The sequence below is a fragment of the Xenopus tropicalis genome, chromosome 3 (genome assembly GCF_000004195.4).
Source record: "Xenopus tropicalis strain Nigerian chromosome 3, UCB_Xtro_10.0, whole genome shotgun sequence".
NCBI classification, from domain to species: Eukaryota; Metazoa; Chordata; class Amphibia; order Anura; family Pipidae; genus Xenopus; species Xenopus tropicalis.
Genome location: NC_030679.2, coordinates 60,538,166 through 60,559,683, shown reverse-complemented (window position 1 = coordinate 60,559,683; position 21,518 = coordinate 60,538,166). Strand labels below are relative to the sequence as shown.

At 37.9% G+C, this 21,518-nt stretch overlaps 1 protein-coding gene across 1 annotated transcript in view; it reads right to left on the bottom strand.

The window, feature by feature from the left end:
- trhde (thyrotropin releasing hormone degrading enzyme) overlaps positions 1-21,518 on the bottom strand; it is a 315,571-nt gene that overhangs the window by 134,330 nt on the left and 159,723 nt on the right. The window contains exon 4 of the mRNA XM_002939942.5: positions 2,177-2,331. Within this exon, the coding sequence (XP_002939988.3) occupies positions 2,177-2,331 (155 nt within the window). The remainder of the gene's footprint in view (positions 1-2,176; positions 2,332-21,518) is intronic.

Below are 21,518 nucleotides of genomic sequence, written 5' to 3'. Positions count from 1 at the left end.
TTCTTCTGCCCCCTTCCACAATCCCAGCTATTCACTCTTACCCTTAGCAGTGCATCCTCTGCCCTTTTCCTCATACCACTGAACATTAGACTTAACCTATATATCTACAAACAGATGCACACATTCTCTCCTCCATCCCATTGTACTCCCACCATCTCTTTTGTGCAAAACAGTGCATACTCCATTTTCTTTTCCCTACTGGATGCATATGGCATATGAATCCTTCTCTTCTTTCTTCCAAGCAGCACACACCTCCCCCCCTTCTCAGATATGCACACTTTCCCATCCTGTCCCCAATCTTTACTTTTGGCCAACCCTGAAAAGTACATTCCCTTCTTTGTCCTACCCCCACTTTCAATCTCACTCCTTCCTAATCAGTGTATCACATTCCTCCCCTCCCAATAGTGCTACCTCTCTCCTACAATGTTTCTCCATTTTCCCTCACACCAGTGTACAATCACTACTTCCTTCCAGCTCATTAGCAACAAGGTTGCCTTGTGCACTTGCGTAAAAGTCACATTTATTCAACATAACCGGAGTGCTGCTGTTTTTTCATTTCTACATTGTTTTACCCAGGCAAAGGGTTCAGTGTGCACCTGGGGCTACAATCAGCCTGTTTATCTATCATGTAGCACACCTTAATTGATTTTGTCTCCTATATGTAAGGTATCAGAGAACAATTTTGAACAACCCCAGCAACAAAGGTCTTGGTAGCCTTGTGGTTAGGGCAATTACCACCAATGCAGAAGTTCATGAGGTCTAGTCCCGTGTTAGTTTGCTTTTTAAAAACTAATTTTTATCATTAATATTAAAGTGTATAATAATCATTTATGACAGATTCGCACAAAATGTTATATCATACACACATAAGTATATTGTAACTCATCCACAACATCAAAGAATGTGTGTGCACATCAATATCATTTCATTATTTGTTGCAAAGCCATCAACGTTTTGATTCTGGTCTCGAATCATATATATAATCTTCTTAACCTTATTCCTACACATTTAATGAAAAATGTTCTTAGCAAAACCCTTCACATTTTTTGGTTAAGGAAAACTTTGTATATGTGTTTGTGCATTGAAATCTGTCCGCAAAGTAACCAGAGATATTTAACTAAATAATGTATGCTCTTGAATCAAGTATCAAATCTGAATTTGGAAAGATCAATTTATATGCAAAAATGACAACAGTCAACATCCAGCACAGCTAGCTTCTAAAGTGATTTTCCTAAAACAAAATATGATAATCACCTGCTATGGTTTCTTTCAAAGCAGTTCATCTACAGAGGATATGCCAACTGCTCAGTAGGGTATCATTACTTTCAACCTTTAAATCTATGAATGTAGTTATTCTTCAAATCACAAATATACAGTATAATAAAATCCTTCTAACCCTCTTGCAACCTTCTTTTTAACATCTCTTGTTTAAGTTGGCATAGTATAACTCACATGGATAAGACATAAACAACATAGAATTTATTCATAATTAATGAATTACTATAGTACATGATAATATTATTTTTGAATAGTTAAAAATGTGTACACACTGTCTAAAGAAGAACATCTTGTGCATATGGAAGAATGCTATCCATCAATTATGGATTATGTTTAGAGAGAAACTGCAATCAAGCTAAACAAATCTGAGTTTTGAGGATGGTTGATTCAGCCAAAAAACTTTGACATGTACATGAAACCTGGCCAGCGTATTCTAGTCTGGCTATAATTATTTTTTAAGGTTAGTACTGTGCTGTCTCTCAAACGCTACATAATTGGAAAAAAGTTATTGATCAGCAAACATAGGGAATAGTGCATGTTTTTTTCAGTCACATTTTTAGCCTAAAATAGATACCTTCAATTTCAAAACTATAAATATGTGAAATAAAAATGAGTAATTATGAATTTGGGTTACCATTTAATGAAGGGTCTAGGAAATAAAAATACATGCCTATTCTCTTACCTTAATAAAAAAAAATGACTGTTGTAACATTGAACATGTTTCAATAGGAACCAATACAGCGGGAATGTAAAAATAAATAGGGAAAAAAAAGAGCAACTAATGCTAGCTGCTGAATGTTTGCTATTGGTTAGGAATTCAGCAGAAAAGATACACGTTTATTTCAGATATGAAATAATAGCTCCTATAGTAGGGCTAACACTTTAGGATAACACTTACCTGGTGGCAAATTTCATGTACAATGACCATAGTAACATCAAGTAAATAGGAAATGGAAGAAATGCTTGGATCAAGGAGTATTCTTTGCTCCACAAATACACTGAGACCCCAGTTTTCCATAGCAGCATAAGGGTGTTTAGGCACAGCTAATAAATCTAGAGTAGAAAGAAACAGATAAATAAGAATCAGTTTTTTATCGATTTTAATTTGAAAAAAAAATTAAATAAAAAAACATATATATATATATATATACAGTGGTGTGAAAAACTATTTGCCCCCTTCCTGATTTCTTATTCTTTTGCATGTTTGTGACACTTAAATGTTTCTGCTCATCAAAAACCGTTAACTATTAGTCAAAGATAACATAATTGAACACAAAATGCAGTTTTTAAATGAAGGTTTACGTTATTAAGGGAGAAAAAAAAACTCCAAATCTACATGGCCCTGTGTGAAAAAGTGATTGCCCCCCTTGTTAAAAAATAACTTAACTGTGGTTTATCACACCTGAGTTCAATTTCTGTAGTCACCCCCGGGCCTGATTACTGCCACACCTGTTTCAATCAAGAAATCACTTAAATAGGAGCTACCTGACACAGAGAAGTAGACCAAAAGCACCTCAAAAGCTAGACATCATGCCAAGATCCAAAGAAATTGAGGAACAAATGAGAACAAAAGTAATTGAGATCTATCAGTCTGGTAAAGGTTATAAAGACATTTCTAAAGCTTTGAGACTCCAGCGAACCACAGTGAGAGCCATTATCCACAAATGGCAAAAACATGGAACAGTGGTGAACCTTCCCAGGAGTGGCTGGCCGACCAAAATTACCCCAAGAGCGTAGAAACAACTCATCCGAGAGGCCCCAAAAGACCCCAGGACAACATCTAAAGAACTGCAGGCCTCACTTGCCTCAATTAAGGTCAGTGTTCACGACTCCACCATAAGAAAGAGACTGGGCAAAAACGGCCTGCATGGCTGTCAGGAATCGGCGACGCTCCCTACCTGGCGTGCGGCGGCGTCCTTCCTCCCGGCGCGGCGAATCCAAGATGGCGGCGCCCAGGGCCCCACGTGGGCGCAAGGACGCCGGCGCGATGACGTCACGCGCTATGGCGCCAAATTCAAACTTAAAAGAACGCCAGAGACCCAGGTTCAATGCCCGAGTATAGCTCAATTTACCTATTGTGTTCCTGGGCTTCTAATATTCCTATCTGCTTTACTGTTGCTGTCTATTTGCCTGTTCCTGACCTTGAACCTTGCTGCCTGCCTTAAGTGACCTTTGCCTGAACCGGACCTCGCTATTGGGTTATCCTGCATCTGTACTTCGCTCGGACTCGCTGGAAGCGGCCTTCCTCCTTGATCCTGACTTCTCCCCTCCCGTGGGTGCCGGAGGCCCCCGCTGACATTATACTCGGGCCATGGATCCCGAGGAAGCGGTACCGGACGTCGGAAGAGCCCTTCGCGGGCTGGCGTCCCGTATGGAGGCGTATGAATCCCAGCAAGTCAGAATTGGGCAAGTACTTGATTCCATTTTGTCCCGTTTGCCCGTTACTCCCGCTGTCGCGGAAATTCCTCCTGCTGTGGTGGTTCCTCTGCCAGCGATGCCGCCAGCTCGTGAGCCACGAATACCTCCTCCTCCGCGCTACAGTGGCAATCCGCAGGCCTGCAGGGGATTCGTGACTCAATGCCAGATTCAGTTTGAGTTCCAACCTTCCCAATTCTCCTGTGAGCGAGCGAAGGTGGGCTACGTTATGTCTCGTCTGGAGGGCAAACCACTGGAATGGGCAACTTCTCTCTGGGAGAGTCAGTCACCCCTGACATTTGATGTGAAGGAATTTCTTCTGATGTTCAGAACCATCTTTGATGCCCCTGGTCGGGTCGCTACTGCCTCTTCACGCCTGCTGCAAATCCGCCAGGGCAGTCTCGGTGCCAGTGAGTATGCCATAGACTTTAGAACCCTCATGGCGGAAACTTCCTGGAATGAGGAGGCTTATAAGGCAGTCTTCTATCAAGGCCTATCGTCCCGTCTGAAGGATGACCTGGTATCCAGAGATCTACCTGACTCCCTTGAAGATTTGATTGCTCTCGCTATTAAGGTAGACACTCGCCTTAAAGAACATCAGGCTGATAAAGAGCGGAGTAAAAAGTCTCATCCAGTCCTGGCTCCGCGCTTCCAGAACCCTATGATGCCACCGTCTTCCCCGCAGTTTACCTCTTCCCCTTCGGAGGAACCCATGCAACTTGGGAAGGCTCGACTATCTGCACAAGAGAAGCTTCGGAGACGCCTTTCCGGCCTATGTCTATACTGCGGCGGACAATCCCACTTAGCGGTTTCCTGCCCTGTCAAGCTGGGGAATACTCCTGCTTCAAGTAAGACTATTGTTTCTTTTGCTGGTAGTATTGTTCCTAAGTCAGCGGAACAATCTCACCAATTTCATGTTCCTGTGCAGATCCGGTTGCCCTCCCAGGCAATTCCAGTCTCAGCTTTCCTTGATTCCGGAGCTGCAGGAAACTTTATGGACTTGGCATTCGCGAAAAAGGTTGGCATTTCCCTCTTTCCAGTGACTCCTCCTATTCGGGTCCTCGCCATCGATGACAGACCTCTCTCCACGGACACCATTACTTTAACCACCGGTGAACTATCTGTCCAGATTGGAGCACTACATCTGGAAAAGATGTCATTCCTGATCATTCCATGTCCTTCGTCTCCTGTTGTGCTGGGGTTGCCATGGCTACGACTCCATAACCCCTCCATTGACTGGTCATCGGGTCAAATCTCCCGTTGGAGTCAGTATTGCCAAAGACATTGTTTAATTCTTCGGCCACTCCAGCGGGTTACAGTCTCCTCTACGAGTCTTTCAGCTCTGCCCTCCGTCTACAGGGACTTCTCTGATGTCTTTTGTAAAAAATCAGCAGAGTTTCTTCCCCCGCATCGGCGGTATGACTGCCCTATTGATCTCCTTCCTGGAATCATGCCACCCCGTGGGCGGACCTATCCCTTATCCCCTGCAGAGACGGCTGCCATGAAGGAGTATATCTCTGAGAATCTCCAGCGTGGATTTATCCGTCCTTCTACCTCTCCAGCAGGAGCTGGCTTCTTTTTTGTCGAAAAGAAGGACGGTGGACTCCGCCCCTGTATTGACTACCGGGGTCTCAATAAAATAACTGTTAAGAACAGATACCCTTTACCCCTTATTTCAGAACTTTTTGACCAACTAAAAGGGGCCAAGATTTTCTCTAAGTTGGATCTCCGTGGGGCCTATAATCTCATCAGGATCCGAGAGGGCGATGAGTGGAAGACGGCTTTCAATACCCGTGATGGGCATTACGAGTACCTCGTGATGCCCTTCGGCCTCTGCAACGCTCCAGCCGTCTTCCAAGAGTTCGTAAACGATATTTTTCGGGACCTCCTGGGGAAGTCTGTTGTCGTGTACCTGGATGACATCCTTATCTTCTCTCAGGATTTGGAGACCCATCGCTCCCAAGTCAAAGAAGCCCTTTCTCGCCTTAGAGAAAATTCTCTTTTCGCCAAGTTGGATAAATGCACTTTTGAAGTACCAAAGATCTCCTTCCTGGGCTACATTATCTCGTCTAGGGGCTTCGAAATGGATCCTGCCAAGGTATCTGCTATCCAGAAGTAGCCACTCCCGACCCTGCGGTCTTCTGCATCCATTGCCAGTACCCTCTCGCCCATGGACGCATTTGGGTATGGACTTTATTGTGGAGTTGCCGCCCTCCTGTGGTAACACTGTCATTTGGGTAGTGATAGACCGCTTCAGCAAGATGGCACACTTCGTACCCCTGAGGAAACTCCCCTCGGCTGTAGAACTGGCTCAACTCTTCATACAGCATATCTTTCGTTTGCATGGTTTCCCTGTGGAAATTGTCTCCGATAGGGGGTCTCAGTTTGTGTCCAGATTTTGGCGCTCCTTGTGCAAGTCTCTGGGAGTGTCTCTTCAGTTCTCCCAAGCTCTTGAACAATTTCTGCGAAACCATGTTTCCCTTTGCCAAGACGACTGGTCAGATTTACTCCCGTGGGCAGAATTCGCTCACAACAATGCCAGTCATTCCTCCACTGGAAGATCTCCTTTTTTGTCAGTGTATGGTCAACATCCTTTGGCCTTCCCTCAAGATTTTCTCCTCTCCAAAGTTCCCGCTGCAGATGACTTGGCGGCTCACATGTCTGTTATCTGGGCTGCCACCAAGTCTAATTTGGAGAAAAGTTCCCTGGTACACAAAACCTTCGCTGATCGTCGGAGGAAGCCTTCCCCTCCATACAAGGTTGGTGAAAAAGTCTGGCTTTCTTCCAAGAACATCCGCTTGAAGGTACCTTCTCCGAAACTGGGTCCCAAGTTCCTGGGTCCCTTCTCCATCTCTGAGGTGATCAATCCCGTGGCAGTCCAGCTACAACTTCCCCCAGAGATGCGGATTCCTAACGTGTTCCACGTCTCCTTGTTGAAACCAGTGGTGCTCAATCACTTCTCTTCTGCTCAGTCCCCTCCTTCTGCCGTCCTCGTGGATGGTCAGCAAGAGTACGAAGTTGAAAAGATTCTGGATTCTAGGCTCTCCAGGGGATCACTTCAATACCTCGTCCAATGGAAGGGATTCGGCCCTGAGGAATGCTCCTGGGAGAAAGACTCTGATGTACATGCTTCTCGTCTTGTGAAGGCATTCCATGGTCAATTTCCTCAGAAGCCTCGGCCTAGTGGTCCAGTGGCCCCCCGTGGGGGGGGGGGTACTGTCAGGAATCGGCGACGCTCCCTACCTGGCGTGCGGTGGCGTCCTTCCTCCCGGCGCGGCGAATCCAAGATGGCGGCGCCCAGGGCCCCACGTGGGCGCAAGGACGCCGGCGCGATGACGTCACGCGCTATGGCGCCAAATTCAAACTTAAAAGAACGCCAGAGACCCAGGTTCAATGCCCGAGTATAGCTCAATTTACCTATTGTGTTCCTGGGCTTCTAATATTCCTATCTGCTTTACTGTTGCTGTCTATTTGCCTGTTCCTGACCTTGAACCTTGCTGCCTGCCTTAAGTGACCTTTGCCTGAACCGGACCTCGCTATTGGGTTATCCTGCATCTGTACTTCGCTCGGACTCGCTGGAAGCGGCCTTCCTCCTTGATCCTGACTTCTCCCCTCCCGTGGGTGCCGGAGGCCCCCGCTGACAATGGCAGATTTCCAAGGCGCAAACCACTTTTAAGCAAAAAGAACATTAAGGCTCGTCTCAATTTTGCTAAAAAACATCTCAATGATTGCCAAGACTTTTGGGAAAATACCTTGTGGACCGACGAGACAAAAGTTGAACTTTTTGGAAGGTGCGTGTCCTGTTACATCTGGCGTAAAAGTAACACAGCATTTCAGAAAAAGAACATCATACCAATAGTAAAATATGGTGGTGGTAGTGTGATGGTCTGGGGTTGTTTTGCTGCTTCAGGACCTGGAAGGCTTGCTGTGATAGATGGAACCATGAATTCTACTGTCTACCAAAAAATCCTGAAGGAGAATGTCCGGCCATCTGTTCGTCAACTCAAGCGATCTTGGGTGCTGCAGCAGGACAATGACCCAAAACACACCAGCAAATCCACCTCTGGATGGCTGAAGAAAAACAAAATGAAGACTTTGGAGTGGCCTAGTCAAAGTCCTGACCTGAATCCTATTGAGATGTTGTGGCATGACCTTAAAAAGGCGGTTCATGCTAGAAAACCCTCAAATAAAGCTGAATTACAACAATTCTGCAAAGATGAGTGGGCCAAAATTCCTCCAGAGGGCTGTAAAAGACTCGTTGCAAGTTATCGCAAACGCTTGATTGCAGTTATTGCTGCTAAGGGTGGCCCAACCAGTTATTAGGTTCAGGGGGCAATTACTTTTTCACACAGGGCCATGTAGGTTTGGATTTTTTTTCTCCCTAAATAATAAAAACCCTCATTCAAAAACTGCATTTTGTGTTTACTTGTGTTATCTTTGACTAATAGTTAAATGTGTTTGATGATCAGAAACATTTTGTGTGACAAACATGCAAAAGAATAAGAAATCAGGAAGGGGGCAAATAGTTTTTTCACACCACTGTATATATATATATATAATCAAGTTGATATCTGAAATCATGCTAGAATATGGATATAAATGAGAAATACAAAATATATCTATATTATTAAGAATAAAATCTGTGAATTTCGGAACAAGCGATACCCTAAACCTAAACTAACAAAATGGTCCAAGTTATTAATGGGGAGCAAGGTGCAACATGCATAAATGAGCACTATTACCATATTATTTACCTACAATTAATAGCTTTTCCCCCATAATTCCCATAATGACACCCTCTATAAAATGTTGTGCTAGGGGCAAGAATTTCCACAATATAGAAGCAAGATGTGTCCCTGTGTAAACTGCAGTTATGTGTCACCTTGAAAAAAATATAGAATGAAATTGAGTAAAAAACAGAACTGTATAATTAAAGGAAAAGTGTCAGTTGCACAATTAATAAAACCTCTAATTGGTTGATATGGTTAACTGTACTGGGGCAATTTTAAACAGTTTAAGTAGATGACCCTGATTAATTTTTAATTAAAGCTTAAAGGAATACTGTCATGGGAAAACATGTTTTTTTCAAATCACATCAGTTAATAGAATAGAGCTTCTCCAGCAGAATCCTGCATTGAAAGCGTTTTTTTAAAAACACAAACTTTTTTTATATTTAATTTTAAAACTTCACATGGAGCTAACCATATTCTTCATTTCCTAGTGTGCCACAGCCATGTGACTTGTGCTCTGATGTACTCTTCAGTCATACTTAACTGCTGCGCTGCAAGTTGGAGTGATATTACACCCTCCCAGCAACCAATCAGCAGAACTATGGGAAGGTAGCAAGGTCCCAGTAGATATCAGAATAGCACTTAACAGTAAGAAATCAGTCAGGCTTGGGACTCCTTCAGTTACATGGGAGTAGGAGAAACAAGACTTTTTTTATGCAGCAACAACTTTTTTGATGTGACCGTTATTTTTTTCGAAACGACTTTGAATTTTCCACAGTGAGATTTTGCACCTATTTTACAAAAATTTTGCCAATGGCGAAATGTGTAATTTCACTGTGAATCCATGCCTCGAAAAAAATGCACTTATCACTATTGGTTAATGGTAGATGTACAGGCATCTTCTGTACCCATTACACTGTGCACCTTGTGTTATTCCACAAATGTTACATGCACCACTAATGACAGTAACATGGCAAAAGGGCTCCCTGAATTATGTTCATGTAGACACAAAGAAAACATTTATTGATATGTAAACATTTTTCTCATTATATCTCACAGAACCTCACTTGCAGGAAATGTTGCAGGGTGTTTCTAGACTTGCTTATTTATCACGTCAATTAACTTTGCCTTATTATGAAAACACACAAGGTATTTTTTTCAGCAATGTGTAAGGTTCCCATAGACTTTCATGGCTAAGAAACTCTACAATTCTCAACAACTTTTGAGTAGGTAGCATTATAGAAAGGTTCTTTATTTGTCAAGAAATGCTGACAAGGAAGTCATGATACAGAAGCTTGAGTGAATTCCAAAACTTTCGTACTCGTTACGACAAATATGATTTTGTCGCACAAATTGTCACAAAATACAAAAAATTGTGCAAATTAACAGAAAAATTGCAGAAAATATGCATAGTTCTAAAACTTAGTAAAATTCAGAATTTTTAGTATTTGGACTCAATCGTTCATTGATAAATGGGACCCTAAGTGGCACATTTATAATTACTTGAGCCTTTAGGAACTTGGGCAAAAATATCTTGTTAGTTTCTCTTGTTCTGCTTAAATAATGAAAAAAAATGTGGCACCTAAAAGCTTAAGCAATCATACATCTACCCTTAACAGAACATAGGAGGATACATTCTGCATACAGAAAATCATATCCTCAAAGTCCATTAGAAATGGCATAGCTATGTCAGTCCATTACCAGTCATATTGATACTAACAAACAAAAGTTAGATATTTAAAAGCATATAAAACATGACTTATCTCTCCATCATACACAAGAATCTATCTCTTTGTTTCAGGAATCTATTAATACATAATGTAGTAGTTGTTGCACACTTTAGTAATTCATTTTCCAAGTCACAGTCTCTGAACAGATCTTTTAGTCAACAACTATTTTAGAGGCGATGCAGGCTGCCTGAATTATTTCTTTATTAATCAGTGATGCTGCTACATTTAACAGATGGACATATAAAGCTCAACTAGATTGATACCTTTTCTCTTTCAGTGTAAATCATTTTAAATATTAATGTCTGTTCAAGTATTAAGGGTATTTTCCTTTTAAATCAGAAAAAACGATAAATAAAATTATTCTTATTTCATACAGAACAAATCAAATGACATTGTAGAATAACCATGTAACTACTGTAACAACAACAGTGTGAGAATTAAACTATTTATATTATGTACAGTAGCTGTAGACAAACATGTATTGTAAGTGTTAACAGCAATTTTAGAAGGGTAGTTCATTTTATAATTAATTAACTAATAACAGATTTACCAAAATTGTGTTTTTGTGTAACTTCGAATAACAAAATTAAAAAAAATGTGAATGCTACTTTATTTACTAAAAAAATCCAAATTAACCCCCAAAAAACCTTCAACACCTGGAATTTATAATTTTCATGTCATTTTTTAGCTTGAAATAATTATAAATAAATAAAAATAAATAGTTAAAATATTGTCTAGGCCAGCTCCCATTGGCTTCTACATGCCTTTGCAAGCTTTTTAATTTTACATTGGCATTTTTCATGTTTTTCTACCTTAATAAATATCAAAAAATCATAGGTTTTATACAATTTTTCAAATGACTATGACTTTTAGGTTAAAAAAACTCAAATCTCAGGGGAAAAAACAACCCCTTTAATATAATTGTGACAGGTTCACACAGAGTATGAACAGGTTCACACAGAGTATGTTAGCCTGTAGACTATGGGGCAGATTTATCAAAGTATGATTTTTGTATGTTTAAAAAGTACGATACAAAAAAATCGTATCAAATATGATTTTTTTGTATTGTGCTTTTTAAAGTACGAAAAATTTGCATTTCAAAATCCTATCTGATCATATAAGGGCCAAAAAGTATGATTTATTTGTATCTGAACAATCGTAAAATGCAGGAAAATCTTTCTGACTTTGATCCTTCTGTGCACGATTTTGGAAGCCTCCCACAGGACTCAATGTCTCTCAGCTTTAACTTGGCCCAAGGAAAGTCACGATACCGAAGCTTGAATGAATCTGAAACTTTCGTACTCGGAGCGACAATATGATTTTGTCGCACTTTTTTGTCGCGCTTTTTGTCGCAAAGTAAGAAAAAGATGTGCAAATATACAAAAAAGTTGCATAAAATATGCAAAAAGTTGTAACCTTTAAAAAAAAATACGAATTTTTTGTATTCGGACCTGTTGTACTTTGATGAATGTGCCCCTTAGTAGACTGTTACAATAATATAGACAACAACTTACAGAGCAATATCTTTGGTTACTATTTAAATAAGGAGGCAAATAATTAAAAAAAAAACTGCAAAATTGAAGACCACACTGTAACATACTTAAGTTAATTTAAAAGTGAAGTTCCCCTATAAGTATTCTTTAGGGCAGTGACCTTCTCTCAATGTATTGAAATGTTTAGCAATCTCACTGTCTAATTTAAAATAATTACAGTATATCCCTGTTTGTTTTTATACCTTGTAAATCATGATGTACATATGGTAATAGAATGCCTACCATTTTCATACATATATGCATCTCTGACTCTGCACATACAGGAGGTTGAACATAACTAACAGTTATATTTACACTGATTAAAGAACAAGGGAAACCCAAGTCACATTTGTTAGGAACCCTTTTTGATACCAGGGGCTAAAAGTTCAGGACTCCACAAATCTGACCTGCCACAAAGGATGCATGCGAACATGAGGGTTTTCATGGTTTACATTGAAAACTTTACATGAAAAAAATGTATATAACTCGCTAGCCAACGATAACCAATGATAGCTCGCCATGCCAGCCAATAATTCCAAACTTACACTATGCAACCAAAGTCCCCCCACCACCAGCCAATGGCCAAATGGCCTAATAAAGAAATGAACAATTGGTCATTTCCTGAAGGGGATGATGGAAAAGCAGAACTGTCAGAAGTCCTATGTAAAAAAAAAAAAAAAGTCTAATAACAAAGTTAAAACTGATGGTGGCCTGTCTTGTAAAAAAATGTCTTAGATCTGGTACAACTTTAAAAGAAAAGGAGCGCCAGCCTGGATATCGGGTAATGAACGAAAATGGGGGGGGGGTATGACTACCAAATAAGCACCCCCACTTTGGCTTTCCTTTTCTTTAAAAGAAATTACAGTGACCAGGTAAATGATCTTCATTCTAACCACAGAAAATAATACTAGTACATAGTTTTCCTGGGCTTCAAAAAACTTACTGAACGGAAATTCTATGAACCCACAATACTTATTGCTGGCAATTCGATTTCAGCACTATGAACAGTAAAAGCATATTGTATAATAAATCCTTGGGTTTCCAGGGATGGCTTGATACATTTATTATGCTTTATTGCAAAGGTGAATACTTCAAAGTTTAGTGTACTTTCAACATTCCCTGTAACTCAAAAATTAAAATGCTGCAATATAAAGGAATGTTGATTTTAAACTTGTATTCTGATTTATGCATAGTAATATCATACAAGAACACTTTGGGCTACTATGTAAAGAGCTTGCCTGCTAATTCCTAGGTAATAGTTCCATATGGTAAAAAATAATTAAAAGAAGCTTTATTAACAATGTTTTAAAAAGAAACTGCTTTTTGGAATAATGGGCAGAGTATATTAAAAGTCTTTGACTCGTTATACAAAAGTCTGTAGTTATCTGTATTTAATGTGTTATAAAAATATTGCATGTATTCTTTGTTTTTGAAGAGATGATGCATACATTTTCCCCCTCTTTTCTATTTGTTTTTGTTTCCAATGTTGGATTGGATTTTCAGCCCCATGAAAGGTTTTCATCAATAGAAAATGCTAACATCAAGGACAAAATCTTGTATTTTCTCCATATTTGTTGCAATTAAACTCTATATTTCTATTAGTTGCCTACAAGATAATATATAGCAGCATATTAGACCTTTTTTCAAAAATATCTGGTACCTGGGCAGAAGCGGTGTTTCTATCATTTGGATTGCAAAAAGCAAATGGCACTCAGGGCTAGAGGAAAAATTCCTTTTTAAAAAAGATTTTATTTGCGGAACAATGCAACGTTTCGAGGCAAAGTAGCCCCTTTATCAAGCATGATAAAGGGGCTACTTTGCCTCGAAACGTTGCAACGTCGCAAACGTTGCAACGTCAAGCATGATAAAGGGGCTACTTTGCCTCGAAACGTTGCATTGTTCCGCAAATAAAATCTTTTTTAAAAAGGAATTTTTCCTCTAGCCCTGAGTGCCATTTGCTTTTTGCTGTTCTACTGGATTTTGGGAGGGTGCCGATCCCTCTGGCAGTGTGCACTGGGCGTTCTGGTTTGGAGAGCTAGGGTGTGCGGAATAAGCCTCTGTTGTACTTATCTATCATTTGGATTGCCATACCTTCTATCAACAATCATTTAAATATGAAATAAAGCCAATAGCATGGTTTTGTTTACAGAAAGGATTAATTATATCTTAGGATCAAGTACGTACCATAAGTTTACTAAAAATATTTAAAACATTAAATAAAACCAATGGTATTGTTCACCCTTCAATAAAGAATAGTTACATCTTAGTTGGGATCAAGTACAAGGCACAAGGAAATTACTTTTGAAATTGTGAATTATTTGATTATAATGGAGTCTATGGAAGATGGCCTTCCCGTAATTCAGAGCTTTCTGGAATGGGTTTCCAGATAATATATCTCATACCTATATAAGCATTTTCATAATTTTTTTGGGTTACATTAAAAAAATCAATTATCTCAATATATTTATAAATGCTTTAATTCAGTATAGCTTTATTACTAATGAACATAGATGCCAATTTCAGACAAACTTTTGTTAATTTCAGACAAGCTGGCCTAGTATTTGGCCAGGGCTGGTCTTATAAGCACTAATGTGGGCTCTAAATGGCCCAAAATTCCATTATTGTATGAGCCCTTAAGGATAACGGAGAATGAGGGGAATTTTAAACTGTCTGGGTTTGCTAGAAATCTTTTTATGTGCTGAACCATTACCCTAAATATGTCCTACTGTATACAAGTTTATGTATTTGTGCTTTTATTTAACTGACCACACACACACACACACACACAAACACTATAAAATGTATCATTTCTTATTACAGGGGAAATTACATTGAAAATTGAATTAAAAACCAAGCAAAACAAAATAGAAGACTTTTTTAATGGTAGAGAGATTCCATACATATGTGCACGCTACAACATATCAGACAGCCTAAATGTATTGGCCATGCTTGGTGTCAATGTTAAGGCAGAGTTTGCATATCTAAAATGGTGTTCTTCTGCAAAGTATTAGTATTGCTGTTGCAGCATTAATAATACTCCTTGCAGCGATGTTCAGACAGACAGCAAGGGGTCATTTATGATTGCAATGTCCGTTGCATGTAAAATCCCATTCATTAAAGGCACTCCTTGCAGTTTCACAAAGTTGCACTTGCAGTTGTTGCTTTCCACCTGCCTTCTGTTCTGCAAAACCAAGTGCTTCTACACACCTGATGCAGTGGAACCCAGGGTTAGTGCCCTGTCCCTGGACAGGTCATTTTCACAACAAACTGGAAATAATGCCAACCATGCCTGGAAAACTTTAACTCAATTGCGTCCGATTTACGTTGAAGTGTGAGCACAATTGTGTCAGACACAACTCCACCTGGTGGGTGCAACACTGCTTTAATTCTGGGGGGAAATGCTGCACCAAGTTTTGGAATTTACATACGTGGATATTCCAGCTAGAGATCTTGTTTGCCTGTCAAGTTATAGAATCAGATCTGGCCGGGTGTGGCCAACATTCAAATGTAAAAGTTGGTAAATAGAAACAAGCTTGACTGGGCTGTTTTATTGGTTATGTTAATTATCTGTTTCTGTATGTAAATCCTATATAATAATTCAAGTTTTATACATTTTCAATTAAAACCTATTTATAAATGGGGCATCTAACCCATGTTAGAGTCCTCTAAATTATTTATAATGCACTTCCAAAATCAGTTTGTTCCCATTGGAATGATTGAGAAGAATTTGAGAAAGGAGCAGTCACATTCATAGTCACCACACAGCAGGTTGCCTTAATCATAATAAAATAATTGTTGTGCAACTATTTGAAGTCCTGTTTAATAAGCAGCAAATAAATGAACAATCATTGTACAGATGACTGAAGCCAGAAGGGGAAGAAAACATTCTTTATAACCTTATGTTATATTGCACAGCATGAAGTTTATAAATTGAAAAATAATGGAAAATGAATAGCTTTGTTTCATTAGATCACATCTGAAAAACCTGACAGTGTGGGAGGTACTTGAAATATTATTTCGTGGGGAATTGGAACAATGGTGTTTATATTACTGCCATCTCATTCATTATTCTTATTTTTCTGCTCAATATTGTGTTTACTTCAGTCCTAGCATTATAAGCAGTATGTGTACGATACAGTAGCTGTATGAGAAATGACTCAATCGATTTGCATCATTTTTATACAAAACACAGTCAATTTGCAACTAGCTGATGATAAAACACAGAGCTTTTATACATTTCCAGTTGTCTTGTTACATTTATACTGCTACTACAGTCTGCATGGTGGCATTCCAGTTCTGGGATGTTGTGTTTGACTGCAACAAGGGCCCTAGCTGTCTGGAGTCTGTATCTCCTCCTAAGGTTAATGTGGGTGCTAAAACTTACTAGAAGGTTAGTTTATTTTTAATAAAACTAAAACTAGTGTGTCTGTGTCAATATTAGGTAAGTGACATGATTAGATCCACGTCTGCAAGGACCAGATGATACAAATTTTCTATGTAAAACCAGTACAGGTATGGGACCTGTATGTCAGAATGCTCAGAACCTGGGATTTTCCAGATGTTCCATAATTCGGATCTCCATACCTTATGGGGCTGATTTATCAAAGTACAACAGGTCTGAAATACAATTTTTTTTTATTTTTTCATACTGCGCGTATTTTCTGCAACTTTTTCGTACATTTACACACTTTTTCGTACTTTGCGACAAAATTTGTGCAACACAATTGTACTGACGCGCCGAGTACGAAAGTTTTGGATTCATTCAAGCTTCGGTATCGTGACTTTCCTTGGGCCAGGTTGGAGCTGCAGTGTACCATTGAGTCCTTCGGGAGGCTTCCAAAATCATGCACTGAAGGATCAAAGTAAGAAAGGATTTCCCGCCATTTACAATCGTTCGGATATAAAAATTTTGTGACTTTGGGATTGCCAATTTGGTATTATCCTGACTAATACGTTTTTTAAATAAGCATTTTTGTGATATTTGCAATCATTAGAAATTATCATATCTAATCCAAATTTTACCCATTTCGAGATTTGAACTCGTACTTTGAATGTGCCCCTAAGTCTACTAACATTTATTTTAACATTATTTAAACCCAAAAGGATGGTTTTACTATTCAATAGGGATGAATAATTATTACAAAGAAAAAGAAAATCATTTTTAAAAATCTGAATTATTTCATTAAAATCTATAGGAGATGGTGTTTTTGGGGTTTCCAGATAACAGATCCCATGCCTGTAGATGGGTGTGTATATATATATATATATATATATATATACACTTTCTCAAAGTTACAAATCTACAAGTGCAGTGAACCTAAATACAACAAGTGGCGGGAAACAAAGACTGTGATGGGGGCGTGACGTGGTGAATGACTGACAAGTAAGACTCAACATTACAAAGAACAAAATCAAAAGAAAAATAACGAATAAAATTTAAACATAAAAAATAAAAAGTAGAAAATCAAGTAACCTTGATTTTCTACTTTTTATTTTTTATGTTTAAATTTTATTCGTTATTTTTCTTTTGATTTTGTTCTTTGTAATGTTGAGTCTTACTTGTCAGTCATTCACCACGTCACGCCCCCATCACAGTCTTTGTTTCCCGCCACTTGTTGTATTTAGGTTCACTGCACTTGTAGATTTGTAACTTTGAGAAAGGCTGGAACGCCAGCCGAAACGTCAGTAATTGTTATATTCTACAAATAAAATTTTTTTGTTCACCATAAGTCCTGTGTGGAGCGGCCTACTTTCGAATGATTTTTATATATATATATATATATATATATATATATATTTATTTATTTATTTTTTTTGGAAGTTTATATTTATAGGTATATATATATATGTATTTAGGTATATATAAAGATGGGTATATGTATTTGGAAGTTTTAGAATCTAGAAAAAAGCCAATTTTGCAATATTGCACATCTTTTGAAGACTGGCTCATTGGTAGCATTGACAAAAAAGAAGACTGAATCAAGTAACTTTTTAAATATTAATATTTTGACTGGCTTTGAAGCAGTTTGATGGGCCTTTCTGGTTGGAATATAATGAAAGTTCTCCTAAGGAACCTGCCTACTGGTAGCTGAAATGTGACACACATCAAAGACACAATGATGTCCTTCTAGATCCAGTACTGGGATTCCTTTCAGTGAGGGTGCGCAAAGGATACATAGAACTGTATTTTAGAAGTAAATACAGGGTTTCTCTCTTAGCTACAAGAGAAAATGAAATGTTATTTTTTAATATGTAAATTTTTCGCTGGTATTACCATTATTTAAACCATGGTTAAAATATGGTATTTTCAAAAGTCACAAACATTTCTTTTAAATCAGGTTTGAAAATGAAGACCTCATCAATGCTAGGGGAACTCAACTGTTCTATGAAAAGCAAAATAGCTAAAATGTACTCTATAGTTTAGGACCTTGATTACATCTTTTTTAAACCATATGACCTAAACTCACTTTCTAAACTTTGGGTACAATACTTAGTTGCCTGCCCTGACATAGCTTGTTTTTATCATAAGTTTCTGTCTGCTGATTCAGTCTTCTGTTTGTCTGGTATCCCAAATGAGTTTGGTTATAAATTGATGTCAAAGTAGAATGGCTGAGGTCCAAAAAGGATATTGGTGAAACACCAGCAGAGCTTTTCAGCTTTATTTCAGGAGCCAAATTATGAATTGCTGTTTTCTAAACCAGAGTGAAACTCTACACTCACAAAGGACGACTTTTAGTTAATGATAACTCTGTCCTATTTTGCTGAAACTGTTGAAAAATGTAGCTACCCCCTGACTTTTTTGATGGGGCCGCAGCTTTTTTCTCACTGTGAAATTTTTGTCGTGGCTAGGTTTCACAGCAGTTCTGCAAAAAAAATTTGCAAATTGAAGCTATCCTGAAACTTTTTTGACACGACCACAGCTTTTTTTTTCACTTTTTTTGTTGGAGCAAATTTCACAGCAGTTCCTTGAAAAAATTTGCCAATGGCAAAATGCAGAATTACACAAGGAATACATGCCTGGCGTTCATCGCTACTTTCAGTACTTTAAATGTCATGTCTATTTTGGATTTCCCACATATGAGCTGGTGTATGCAATATATTTTTATAGAGACCTACATTGTTTGGGGGGTATAGTTTTTCATTAAAAACAATTCCATGAATGCATTTTAGTTTCCCTGACCTGTAAGCTGTCTTATTTTTCAACAGAAGCAGCACAGAGAAGATTGTAATAGTAACTTAGCACCTAATGATAGATATCAACACTGCTGACGATGCCTTAAATAATAATGAATAAATCTGTAACAGAAGCTTCATAAGCAGTTTAAAATAAACTGAGCACTCTCTAGACCCTAAATATAAATTGTAATAGATCTTCTCCTATATAAAAAAGAATATAAATACCATTAAGCAATGTCATATTTCATCGTATTGTTATATATATCTCTATTTCTTTTTTTGCTAGACATAAGTACTATATGACAATTTGATATGCAGAGGTATATACAATAATGCCTTTGCATCCCATGTATCTTGTAAAGTAACAAACCCCTGTGCGTTTGTAACAATATTATATCATTTCAAGTGGAATGGTGTGTTGTACATCTAGAAGAAATATAAGTGACAAACAGAAGTTTATTGGGGCCTTTTTATTGTTCCTTATTACAGCACAAATGTATCACCTAACATTATAAGGCATAAACAATGGATTGATTTCACAGAGCGTTTGATATAAACAGCAGCTGCTGCATGCAATGTGAATTTTAAAGGTCCCCAGAGAAATACATAAAGTGGGGAAAAGGCCATAAGAATAAAAAGTGAAATAACAGCGATTGGAGAGCAAAACATGATGTCATTCCAGGACACAGTGTCTGTATCTTATAAGAATGCAGTTTAGTACTCCATGCTGCTAAAAATTGATTAACTGTAGTCTTATCTGCCAAGTTTCACTTAGTGCTAACATAGATAGTTGGTTTAAGATTTTAGACCATACCAAATCATTTCAGTTCAATAGCAAATTAATGTAATGTCAAATTGAAAACTCTTTTATTTCATGCAGCATTGAACAAAATGTGAATGGGTTAAGTGTTGTCCCTAAATATATATCCAGGAATGATTTTGGAGTTGGGTTTTCAAATCAGTTAAGGTTAAAAAAATTATTTGAACCAAAATAAATTACTATTACAAATAATTATAATAGAAATCATAAATGTAATAATGACCAAAAAATGTTTTCAGATGATCTTATAGGTCATCTTTTCTTAATGGCATCAGCGAAAAAATTATTTTTATGTAGAAAAGCTGTTTAGACATGGGCTGACATTGACTCCCAACCGCTTCCCCATTGGCTCCCAACCTCTGCCCCATTTTTTTCACTCAAAATGCACTGTAGTCAATTGGTATTTTTTCCTGTGGAATTTTTCTTGTGATTTTTTAGCAGTGAAATTCTGCCATGGTTTCACAAAACTATCTGCTGATACAAACACAGAATTTATGACTGGCAAAATATTTCACTCATCACTATAAGCATGTCATTTCAAAAAATTGTATTTGTTAAAAAGCTAAAATGGATTTTAAAGTCTTTATTCTATTCAAATAAACGTGAAACTTTACAAATGAATGTTTGCTTATCTATTAAAAATTTGAATCTAAAATATTTGATCATATGAAACCATGACAAAACTTAAATCCATCACATTGGTTTTCTGCTCATCATTTTCAATGGGTCGACAAGCATTTAAAAAATGTTGAAAACCATGAAAAATTCATATAGAAAAATGTACTAAATTTTGCCTAGGACAACTCCCATTGTCTTCTACATGAAGTTTCAATGATTTAAGATGTAATTTTTTTATTTGAGGTTTTTTTTTTTCATTATAAATATCGAACATTTGAGTTTTGGAAGCCTTAATTCGAATTGAGTTTCAGCACAAAAAATATTGAATTCTGGCAAACTTTTGAATTTGAATGTTAATAAATCAGTCCCATAGCATTCCTTAAAAGCAAAAATGAGACATTTAAGCCATATATAATGGAATTATAGGTGGAGACATGCAACTTTCTCCTTTAGATCGCTGTGACCATCTATACTTTCCCATATCTATGCAGCCTTTTTGCACTTTTTTACTTTGCACTTAATCCTATTTACTAAATGAGACCCCAGATTTTTTGGTTTCTTGCTTTTCTCAAGACAAGGATTTAACAGTTTGGAGAGCTACACTAAAATAGCACAATGTCCTTAATTAGCTTTGTGTCCCCAATGCTGAAGGTTTCTCACAAGCAATAGATTATTGTTTCTCATTTTTTTTCTTTAGTAGGCAGTGCCAGTGAAACTAAATGCATAAGTATCCATATTAAATGCAAGTTAAAGCACGTGACTACCAGTTTAAAACACTTAATTGCTGAAAATCTCAAAAAGTACTTTCTGCTAGATAACATGGACATGGATAAGGGTAATAGCACACAGGGAGATTTGTTGCCCGCTGTTAAATCTATGTTACGGCTGACAACAGATCTCCCAAAATGCTTTCCTGCCAGCAATAATGTAAAAAAAAAAAAGTTGCCCAAGAAAACTTGAATAATGAAGTAATGTGTGTTTTCCCACCAGCTATTTACACTATTGGCGATGGAAAATGGAGAATGCCCCAAGGCAAATATGCACAGAAGAAATGCACTACTCTCACTTATGCACTACTGTTTATTGGAAAATACTGTATATAAAAGGTAGATTCCGCTTATATCTTTAAGCTTTCCTTGAAAATATATCCTACTAATTCCACAATTTAATTACTCTTCTTTGAAAAGCTCTCCTGTTAACCTATTAAATGTCACTCAAG